The sequence below is a fragment of the Syzygium oleosum genome, unplaced genomic scaffold (genome assembly GCF_021117445.2).
Source record: "Syzygium oleosum isolate NSW1041296 unplaced genomic scaffold, Sole_v2.1 Sole_v2.32, whole genome shotgun sequence".
Taxonomy (NCBI): domain Eukaryota; kingdom Viridiplantae; phylum Streptophyta; class Magnoliopsida; order Myrtales; family Myrtaceae; genus Syzygium; species Syzygium oleosum.
This window is the reverse complement of record NW_026607516.1, coordinates 3,390,579-3,402,388: the sequence shown is the minus strand read 5'-3', so window position 1 is coordinate 3,402,388 and position 11,810 is coordinate 3,390,579. Positions and strand designations below refer to the sequence as shown.

General features: G+C 41.3%; 1 protein-coding gene and 1 pseudogene across 1 annotated transcript; one reads left to right on the top strand and one right to left on the bottom strand.

Moving 5' to 3' along the window:
• Nucleotides 1–7,661: 7,661 nt before the first annotated feature.
• LOC130135405 (ATP synthase delta chain, chloroplastic) lies at nucleotides 7,662–8,441 on the top strand. The gene is given in 2 exon segments (XM_056304511.1): nucleotides 7,662–7,754; nucleotides 7,756–8,441. Coding segments are annotated over 2 exon segments (675 nt in total). The 5' UTR covers nucleotides 7,662–7,676; the 3' UTR covers nucleotides 8,353–8,441.
• A 445-nt stretch (nucleotides 8,442–8,886) lies between these two features.
• Nucleotides 8,887–10,714, bottom strand: LOC130135394 (pentatricopeptide repeat-containing protein At5g08510-like; annotated as a pseudogene).
• Between the last annotated feature and the right edge of the window lie 1,096 nt (nucleotides 10,715–11,810).

Below are 11,810 nucleotides of genomic sequence, written 5' to 3'. Positions count from 1 at the left end.
ACAACCAGTTCAATAAAAATGAACGTTCTTGTTAACCAGACTAAATGGTGAGAAATGGATTTTTTACAAAATGAAAGACCCTATCATCCATGTCAAGATAAAGCCTATCGGATGTTTAACCACAAATCATAATCATTTCAATTGAATGTTTTCATCGTGGATACACCAAATAACAAATACCCTAAAGTAGAATTGGCCGCTGGCTATGATTCCTTTTCTTTTATCGTGACTACTTGGGTTTGTCGCAACCCTCCTTGTGGCTCATTGTCACGCCCCGCGCCCTGATCAACCCGAGCCTCGGGCGCACGACAGTCGCCATGGTCATTTAATTGCGACGACTCAGGAGGCGTCGCCGACCCATCGTATATCTAACGAATAAGCACGTGTGGAAGCGAATTCTAAATCACCCAACCAACAACAACAACAATAGGGATAGCATAGCAAACACAATCACCAAAAGCATGCTTGATATAAATATACATCGATAACAATCGGACGTTAGCAAAATACAAACCCGCTATTACGGGCATTTTTCCGATTCAAACAAAAGGCGTTGGGGTTAAATCTAATTCCTCTATCCACGAGGGCGAACTCAAAAAGAACACCTTGTCGACTCAAATGGTCGTCGTGTACTCCTGGTACACGATGTCGGTTCCCGGTGCCACGTACTCGACAACCTCCACATCTTGGTCCATGGGGATACCAAAATGCACAATCCGAGTATCCATACTAGGGGCCTGAAAAGGGGTGAACAACGACAAATGAGTAAAACTCAATAAGTAGAACCTCTAAGCCTTGAGTAGGAAGGTACCTCGTCTCGGAAACATGCCCAACACAATCCAATAGTCACACGCAAATACTTACCTTACGTCAGCACATACAATTCACTCAAATAATCACACGTGAACAACCGCAATCATTCTTCATGCCAAATTGCACACACTTCACTTATAAACCTTCTTTGTAAAGATGGACACACGCAAGATGGCATACAACGTCGGTTTTCTCATAACCCTATAATTATGAGACAACACGAGGCTTGTATTGCACCAAACAATCACATGAGTACATAGTAATCAAGAACACTTCATATCACGTAATTATTGACAATGCATCCACACGTGTTCCAATTATTACGACCGCTCTGGGCCACAACCAACACTCGCGTTGGTGGTCATCCGGCGTAACCGGGCATCGTCCCACCCCATCGGGCACGGCATCATCTCGACCTCACTCAAAGATGGCATTCAGTTAAGAGCATCGTTCCGACTTCCATCGCGAACAGCAACCGAAATCCATCGGGCATCATCCCTCGCAATCATACAAGTACGGAACCATTAATGTGATCAAGCAAGCATATCAATCACTCAAGCCAATTATTATCTTCCACTTACGCTAATGCAAGAGTGTTTCATGCTCACGCACTTAAAACATCCAAATTCCACACATATAAAAATGTACTAAAGTAATCACACGTAAAGAAAATAGTGCATCTTTCAAATTGGGTAAATTTGGGCAACTTTGCACAGTAACCAAAATCCCTTCAAAATAAATAGTAAATGAACTCCAAATATTCTAGATTTTGAATATGTCACAGAAAACACCTTGATAAACATTTCTTATGAGGAGCATATAACCTAGTTCAATCTTTAATCATGTGTTTTTATCACTCAAAATCAGACCGAAATCAGCTTGTTCTAACAGACTACTCGTTCCTCAAAATATATCTATTTCAGTACCCAAATCACCTTGAAAAGCCTCAAAATTTTTATATGTCATAGACAGAAAAGTCCTTAACAACTTTTGTGAAGTAATCTTTTTGAAAATAGATCTGGAAAAAGTTATAAAAATTTTGAAAAGACAAGAAGATCAGAGAAACAGCATTTCAGGTTAGTTTAAACATGGTTTGAAGATGAGCTTTCGTGCGACCCAAATAAACTCCAAAAATTTCAGATTTAAAATATGTTAAACTTCAAGATGTGAAAAACAACTTTTGTGAAGAACATAACTTCAAATTCGGCCCACAAGAGTCTCTACAAAAATAGTAAACCGAAGAGATACAGTAACAACAAATCCGAGTTTCAAACCAAACTTCAACCCTTCAAGCTCTAATTGATACCCACGAATCTTCAATCCACAAAACTCATTCCAAAAGGTCTAAACCAACATGCAACAGCCACTTGAACATCAAGAACACACATGATTGAACAAACTCAAACAAGACTAAACTTAAGTCCGATCTGCATAGAATAGCACCCTAGCCAAGGTATAGAGAAATCACTTACTAAACCGTTCAAACTACGAGTGTCAACATGGCACAGATGACACGGCGGCGAGCGGTGAGTGGCTCGGCAAGGCGCGGCACGGACGGCACGACGGTGACAATGAGGATGGCAGCTCAGCAGCACGGATGGCTAAGCGTGGCGCGTGGTGGACAGACGGCAGTGATGGTGGCCGATGATGGTGGAGGCGTGAGAGAGGGAGAGAAGGGAGGGAGAGGAAGAGAGCAATGAGAGAAATGAGAGTGAGTGAGAGTGAGTGAGAATGGGAGAAATGAGAGATAACCCTTTAAGTGTTCTTGCAAGGGAGAGAGAGAGAGAGACCAATAATTCACTTGCACTTAATGGATCTAAGCTTAGGCTAGCCTAGCCTTTCCATGATTTACTCCCAACCAAGCAAACTTATGGACAATAAGCAAATTAGAAAATATCTCTATCAAGTCTCACCCCTATTGTATTCATACCTACTAGAATTAGGCACATGCAAGGTTAGGTACATGCAAGAAGCTAGGGGAAATCAATTCTAGAAGCTAATCAAGTGGGCACTCTTCTCCTTCCTTCCCCAAAAGTGGCGCCCAAGCTACTAGGATAAGACCAAAAATTTGTCTCTTCTCCATCAAGGCGTCTAAAATGTGAATTTAAATGAAAACTATAGGTTAATCAATCATAGGACACCAATCATGCACATTACATATTAATGGGCACTATTCTAAAAATCAATCAAGGTTCAATGTGACAAGATAGCCTTACCCTGTTGATTGGCACCTAAACGAGACTGAATAATTCCAATAATGCGTAATTAATCGGTATAGGATTGAGGATGTCACACTCATCTTAAGGGTAGTTGGTTTAGCAGTATGTTGAATGGGAACGGGCGATCACTCTGTTCAAAGTGCTCGTGCTCGTGCTCGTTCTCGTTCAGCACGGGTTCTCCCAAATTCTAACTGATCCCGACATTCGAGAGATTCATTTGATTAAAGAAAAAAAATTTCCCTATATAGAGTCGCCGCTAACCTATTTGGAACTGGTTAGGAGCCAAGTGATATGTGAGAGGACACTTCACTTTCTGCAACCAAAGATTTTAAAGTCGAGGACCTTATTATGCTAATTGTCTAATTAATGTCCTTTCAGTACTGAATCTCAGTCTTAGGAAATGATTTTCATACCATCTTCATCCATTTTATCATCCTATGCCACTAAACAATGTCCATGCATGGGTATGCAATTAGATAAGTAAACAACCACAATCAAGAGGATAAATGTAAAGTTCGAGAAAGTAAACCCGATACTAGTCGGGTAATATATATACATGGCCTCGTTATTGAGCCCCGAACATGAACCCCCATGAGCTAAATTCGAAAATAAATCTTAGTCTAATTCTCGACCAAAAAGAACTATCTAATAAAATATAATTACTAAGTACAACTAAAGAAAACATTCATTAACAGAAAATAAAACCGAGAACACGAGAATGGATTGACAGCAACCCAGCATATTGAACTCTCATAGTCGTCAGAACACTTCAAATTCAAGTTTGGCCATGACCGACCAGCAAGCATACGACATATACAGCCACCTTTTGCCTATGAAAACAATGCCTAATCATGCTAAAACGATTTAAGAAGTCATTAACATACAAACGCCTCATCACGGGCAAATGCAACAACACTCAAATGGAATATCATGAAAATGTTGTTTCCGGAGGGAGCGAGGCCCGCCAAATTGGGGCAAAAGTTGCTGTCAACAACACTACGGACACTGTCATCAATACAGCCCAAGCTCCAGAAACCGGGCCATGGCTTGCGTTCGTAATGGAGATCGCAATTCGTGAAGTGAATTGTACGTCCTTGACTGTGCTGCAACATGTAGTGTATGTTGTAATCTGCCAAGTCCGTGATTCTTCTATCATTTCAATGACATGATGTGATTAGTAAACATATTAAAGGGATCCATTGTCACTTAGTGTACGATTTTTTTCTTTTTTAGACTCGGGAAAGTTTTTTATATGGAAGCATCTAGTGAACTCCACATTATGATCCTATCTTGGGGTTGACTTACGAGGCAGTTTTTTGGTGGTTTTAACGAAAGAGTCCAATTCGTGGTACAAGATGACAAAACTCACTCACAACATGCACCTAGAAATGAAACTCAACCGCAAAATGCACCTAGGGGACTCCGGCTGCGTTTAAGAAGGCTTTTGGGGAATGCCTTTAGAAAAAAGCAAAGGTCTTTAGTTTAAAGAATTTTGATAAAATGCAAAAATTATTTGATAAATTATAATTAAAAAGTGCCTTGAAAAGCAACTTTAGGGAAATGCTGTTTGATAAATATATATTTGGAAAGTTATTTGGTATGACCAATTTAAGTTTTTTGATTTTAATTTATTTAAAATTTAAAAAAAAAAACCAATTTTATATTTTCGCATTGAGAGTAACATAAAAGAAATATATTAACAAACATATATATATATATATATATATATATATATATAAAATATCACATCAAAGTAGATCGTTCTAGATCTTTCTCAATTAAAAAGAGTAATTTCATTATACTAAACATGATCACACGTCCCGAGCAAAGAAATATGTTATCCTTAAATATTACATGGACATGCCTGGACATTCCAATAAAATATGCATTTAAACTAGTTGTCATTTCGGCCAACATTCAAAGAGTCCAAAGTGATAGCAACCACCAACATTCTCATGTCATTATCTACTGGAAATGGATGCAAAGAACAAACCACATTTGTGCATTAATCAGTGAGCAACACCATAAGTGTTTAACATACATCAACTCATCGGTTTGAAAAAAAAAAACCCCACATTCTCTAGTACAATTCCCGTATGTCATGGGAGCAATCCCTCCCACAAAAAGCAACGACCAAGTAGAAACCAACATCGTTGTTTCAGCAATGGTCACTCAGTATGACCATATCTTCTATTGGTCTCTCCCTTTTTGTCAATCTCAAGACTTAAACTTGCACATTGTTGTCTCATGTTCACCACATGCTCAGTCCTTTCCAGCAACATACCGTGTTGAACTATTGCTCAATGATACTCAGCTTGTTTTCCACCATTTCTACTCTCTAAGCCATCAATTCCTTCTCAAACTTCAATTAGGAAATCATCTCTTTGTCGCCAAATGTGGAGTTGAATCCAGGCGAAACAGCCATAGTCATCATCCTAAAATAGTCATATGGTGATGGCAAATAACAAGTTCAATACAATGATGTCAAAAAGGTGATATTGTACAGGAATGCAGCATGCAAATTTTTTTAAAAAAGACAAGATGAGACTTGAGCACAGAACTATGACCGCAAATAAGTTCAGACCTACAGCAATAAAATGTGAAAATGGCCAAATAAGTAACTCCGAGAACCCATTTGACCAAAACACCAACCCCAACCTCATCTCCATCTCAACAAAACCAAGAACAAGAACAAGAACAAGACCAACATTGAAGAAACACAAGATCCTCAACTCAAAATTCATACTGCTGATGTAGCATCAACAAATGATGCAGTTCCAGTGGAGAACCTGAGGTAATCAGTGAAGAGAATTACACTTGGAGCCCCGACAAATGTTTTGGAAGAAAATAAATCAAACTATAAATAATTTCTTTTCGACAATCTTCCACTACCAAATGTAAAAAGGCTTCCTTCTTGCAGTATTTTCACAGTGTATCAATGGTCCTAAAACTCAAAATATTTCACTTAAAAAGCAATATATGATTGGAACACCGGTCAACTAATTTCCATATCCTAATGCGCAAAATCTCAAGACACGAAGCGATCAAAAGAACATATCATCATCATCATCATTTCAGTAAGCTTAACAAAGATATTCATGAGACATTACCAAAGGATTCAGTTCCTCCCTTCTAAAATCCTCTTTTTCCAGCAAATTGAAGGTAATTCAAAGTATTTCTACTGCGACAAAGAAAAAAAAAACGTATTTCTACGCTAAACAAGCAATTATTGACATTTCGCCAGAGACCAACTGCAGCAAAACAAATGAACAAATCACTCAACTCAATTCAATCATCAAAACACAAAGTCCTGGACACCCCCAAGCCTCGCTAATCAAAGAAATTAAAGAAATTAAGACTCATCCCATTCCCACATAACAATTCCCAACTTTCGCACAATATCTGCAAGCCAAATCAGCCGGAAATTCATTACTCGAGTAGTAATATTTCAATCAAGCACAACATCGAAACAACAATTCACGAAATCACGATGTGCTTAAGAATCACAACTAAAAAAAGCACAATGAGAAGGAATCGAAGCAAAAGAATTTGGATTCGTGGTGAGACGAACAATTGGGTTTTGACCTTACCAAAAAAAAAAACAATTGGATTTTGAGCGAAGAGAGAGGCGAGCAACTAGGTTTTGAGCAAAGAGAGAGGCCACCACGAGAGAAGCGAGCGACTGCTGAGCGAAGACAGAGGCGACCAGAGTTCTTTCCTCGAAGAAGCAGAGAGAGGCGAGCGTGAGCGAAGAGGAGAGACGACCAAACATGTTCAATGAAACAGATGATCCGATTTTTTACAGACCAATTCAAAACACAACACCACGAAAATAAGCACCTTTTTCAGAACAAAAAACCAACCATTCACGCCGCCGCATCAAAAAGGAATCGACCCACGAAAGAAACAAGAAAAGGGTTCATCGAGAGCACGAAAAAGAACAAAACTTCGAGCTCGACGAATCCTACAAAAGCAATTCCAACTCACTATAGAGTGTCGGGAGGACCAATTATGGAGACGCTTCACTCGAACACGTTGGTCTCGTCCACCAACCCCGCGGAGAACCCATCCACCGGGTCTCTGCAAAGATGTGCAGCCGATCACCGACACCCACACGATCATCGACTGCGAGAAAAGAACAGTGAAGAAACCCTAAAAAAGGAAGGCAAAGTCAGGGTCAGAATCGGCCCTCGGAGCTGCTTCTGGAGGAGAAAACTGGCTTGATTCGAAGCTATCAAACTGCCGATTATTAAGGGAGGTGGGAGTCTTCGTTGAGTGAGGGAGACGGAGGGAGCAGCTGCTTGTTGATCTAAGGGTTTCTAATTTTACAAAAGGCTAAAAGTTGGAATTTTAATAAATATTTGAGGGCAAAAAGGCAACTAAAAGGGTTTACTTATACATAGGAGCTGCATGCCGACAAAGCTGAAAAGCACAAGGCACCTTCCCACCTGCCTTGGGCTCTCAGCCTTTCTCAAGGCTGACTTTTTCTCTAAGAGGTGAGTTCTAAAAATTTTACCAAACACTCAATATTTGGCTCAAGGAGGTTTTGACGCTCAAAGGCACTTGGGGAAGTCATTCCCAAACGTAGCCTTTATCCTCTTAATTTGCATCCTCACCTCTCAGCTCTCCCTTCTGAGTTTCCAAATGGAGACATAGTCGAGCTGCGTCTCCTCCACCCTCCACCTGAACAAGCTCCCCCCCCCCTCCTTCCTTCCTTCCTCCTCCTCCTCCTCCTCCTCCTCTCATCACCTCCACTTCATCTCCCACCGACCCCCCACCCACCACCACCACAACTGCCCCTAATTTTCTCTCTTTTTCATCCCTTCACTCTTCCTCACCCTCTAATTCCCTTTACAGCATTAGCGGCATCACTGACAATCACACATCATCTCCTGTCACGGTCCACAGAAAAGCCGCGACTGGCTATGCCGCAGCTCTCATAGATGCGGCTCAATGCAACCACTCCCTCGGACAAGTCGAGTCCGATGTCCACAGGTTGTCCCTATTCCTCCGGTCCGTGCAGCTTAAAGAAATCTTTAGCAACCCTTTTGCGAGCCATGCTGACAAAGAAAAGATTCTCGAGGAAATATCGAAGAAAGCGAGGTTCCACAGGCACCTGGTTGCCCTATTGAAGATGTTCGTACGCAAAAACCAAGTCGAAATGGTTAGTGAGGTGTTGGAGGAATTCAAGAGGATCTACCGTGACATGATGGGTGGATCAGGAGCAGTGTTATCATCGCAGGCGATGAAAAGGGTCGATGCCGCCAGTGTAAGGAGATCATTCACAGTTGATGAGACATCGGTTTCTTTTGCCATGTGATGGTATATGTTGTCTATTTGTGTTGGTTTGACACTTCCCTTCACAACTTTGTATTTTAATATTTAAATCGATTATGTCAATTTAGAACATCATGAATGCTTGGGGACAATTACCTCATCAACTATCCAATAATCAATCAAAATGCATGCTCAATCACATTCCACAGCCTAGATTTTATCATGAATTTGTCTAAAGCTGATGTTAATAATTCGAACACGTGCGGAATTCAAGAGGAAACAACAATTGTACTAACTCATTTGGGAGATTTTTTAAACAGTTCTTGTGTGAATTAAGATTCATTGATTTCTTACAACAGCAAAAGTGAAAAGAGATCAATCTGTCCGCTAATGAATAAGATGAAGAATCTGGAAATGTTTGTTTCCCACTATTTTGTTTTAGCAGCTCGGTATCCCTTCTTGCCTAGCTTTGCATGAGCAGTGGGTTTGAGAATTTTATGTTGAATGCATTGAGCACTCTACGTTAAGGGGGACAAAAGATGTCAACTGTGTACCTTGGGGCGCTTACCAAAAAACATAAACAAAAAGCACTATATAATTGTACTTTGGGCAGCATTACCCGGAATAATGACATTCAAAGGGTTCTTTTTCAAAAGACAAAATCCCCAAAGAACAACATCAATCAGAACTCTTGAAGTTCACATTCAAAACCTGTGGCCTGTTTTCGAATCTTCATTGCAGCTGAAATACCCGCAACATAGCATAAATTTCACTCTATTTTACATGTGACTTATCTTCGACTATAAACTTGTGGATTTCTCCTCCCTCTTGAATGATACTATATCCGGCTGCCTTCATCATATTTTCTCCCTTCATCATCTTCTTTAATTTTGCGACTCCATCCCATCGGCCTACCGATGCATAAACGTTAGATAGGATGACATAATTTCCTGGGTTCCATGGCTCGAGCTCGATGAGGGACTCTGCTGCCTCCTCGGCAAATTCAACGTTGCCATGGAAACTGCAGGCCCCTAAAAAAGCACCCCATATCACAGAATCCGGCTTCATAGGCATACTTCGGATAAGATCACGAGCTTCTTGCAACTTGCCAGCACGACCTAGAAGATCGACCATGCAACCGTAGTGCTCCAGTTTCGGAGAAATCCCATAATCGCTTCCCATCGACTTAAACAGCCGTCTGCCTTCTGCAACCAAGCCTCCATGGGTGCATGACAGGAGAAGTCCCACAAATGTGATGTCATCTGGTATGGCTCCTTCACTCTAGTGCCACAATAAATTTAGGGACAGCAAACGTATTAACAGGAAATCTGGACCTCAATACCCCTCATGAAAACAGAAGAAAATAGTGCGGAGGGCAAAACTTACCAGCATCTGGTCATAGAGCTCAAGAACCTCACTGCACTTTCCGTGGGAAGCCAAGCCAGTGATCATGGTATTCCAGGAGCACAAGCCCCTTCTGCTTCCAATCTCATCGAACACCCGCCTCGCAGCATCAATTTTACCGCATTTCGCGTACATTGCCAATAAAGCATTACATACATAAATGTTCTTGAAAAAACCATTTCCCCTCGCATATGTTTCGATCCTTTCCCCAATCTCCAGAGCGCCAAGATTCGCGCAAGCAGGGAGAACACTAGCTACGGTAACTTCATTCGGTCTAAAGCCTCCCTCTTCCATCTCCAGAAACATCTTCAGGGCATCCGCACTGTGCCCGTTTTGGGAGTAACCCGATATGATGGACGTCCACGAGATGACATTCTTACAGGGCATCGACCTGAACAACTGCAAGGCTTCCACCATGTACCCACGTCTTGCGTAGCCGGAAACGATGGAGTTCCAGATGGGCGTATCTCTTAAGGGCGTTTCGTCGAACACCTGGCGAGCCGATCCCAGCTCGCCGAGCTTTTAGCATACATGTCGATCAAAGCCGTCAGTGCGAAGACATCGAAGTCGAAACCAAGACCTGAGGAAATGGGTATGGAGCATCATGCCAGGGAGAGGCGAGGAAAGGGAAGCGGAGGCGGCGAAGAGGAAAGTGAAAGAGTGCTGGTTGGGAGGACAGCCGCGGAGGCACATTCGGGAGTAGAGGCGGAGGCATGGGAGGGGTTGGCGGAGAGAGGAGTAGGCCTGGATGACCTTGTTGAAGAGGAAGAGGGTTGGGTTGGGAGTGTGGTCCAAGAGGCGGTGGGCGTAGGAGATGTTTGGGATCTCAAGGAGATCGGCGATGAGAAGTTTGGTGTTGTCTATGCCGTTCCGGAGCGTGTAGGCATGGATTTGTTGTTCATAGGATGTCGTTAATGATCGCGTGATAATACAAATCCACCCAAAAGAGACCATGGGAACTTGCGGAACAGTTCGACCAAAAAAAAAAAAGACTTGCGGAGCAGCTCTATATATAGCTAATAACAAGCTTTGCCTAGCACCGTCATTTGGAGCCACTCTTTGCTAGGCCTTGATCGGATCCTCTTGATTTGCTCTTGATTAAAAACATTTTGCCTATTCAGTAAACAATTTGGTTCATTCATGTTCCCACCCCTGGGAAAAAACTAACAGCTTCCGTTCTAATTCAAAAATTAAATAAAATGATGATAAAAGACTTTTATTGGATTGAAACGACACAAGGATCACCCATGCTTTCCCCGATTAACACAAAAGCTCCCTTATTTATACGAGAGCCCCTCTAATTACAACTACTAATCTATCTCTTATTTAACGGTAAAGTTGATTGCTCATAAGTTAATCCCACCTACCAATCTAATGGGGGGATAGTCACTCCCACCCAGAGTCAATCCTCATCTCAAACAATCTGATAATAAAAGATACATCTCGGTGGATATCGATTCTCCGTCTCACGATCCAATGGCGAAGATCAAGTCCCACTCACTGATCCGATGGTTTCTATCTTTTCGGGTTGATAACTTGGCAATCGATCTGTGATACACGCCCATAGTTTTACTTTGAACAAGATCAATTCTGGACGCAACATAGTGCTTGCTTCGATAATTTTGTATAAAGAAATTGCTTTAGTCAACAAGATAATCGCCTTAATTTCCTAAACAATTCTTGGGTTCGAATTAATAATGTTGGAACTGTCTGAAAAAGCTCCCAACTCACAATACCCATCCATCAAAGTAGTACACCCAATGCAGCAGTCAAGAGAATGGAAATTACCTCCCCAACATATGAGGAAATCATAGAACTGCACATGTTTCGGTTATTTGCCAAATGCAAAAACGGTCCTTTTGTAAAACTTTTTGGCATACATACATACATACATACATACATACGTATATATATATGGGCCTAATTCCAAAAAAAATCTCAAACTTTACACTTTGTCCGAATTATACCCTGAACTTTTTTTTTGTCTAAAAAAAAACTTCAAACTTTTCTCCGAGTCCCAAATCTACCCTACCGTTATAACTCCATCCAATTAACGTCAGAAAAAAAAAAAAAAACAGAACCAGCAGTTGCGGCGCG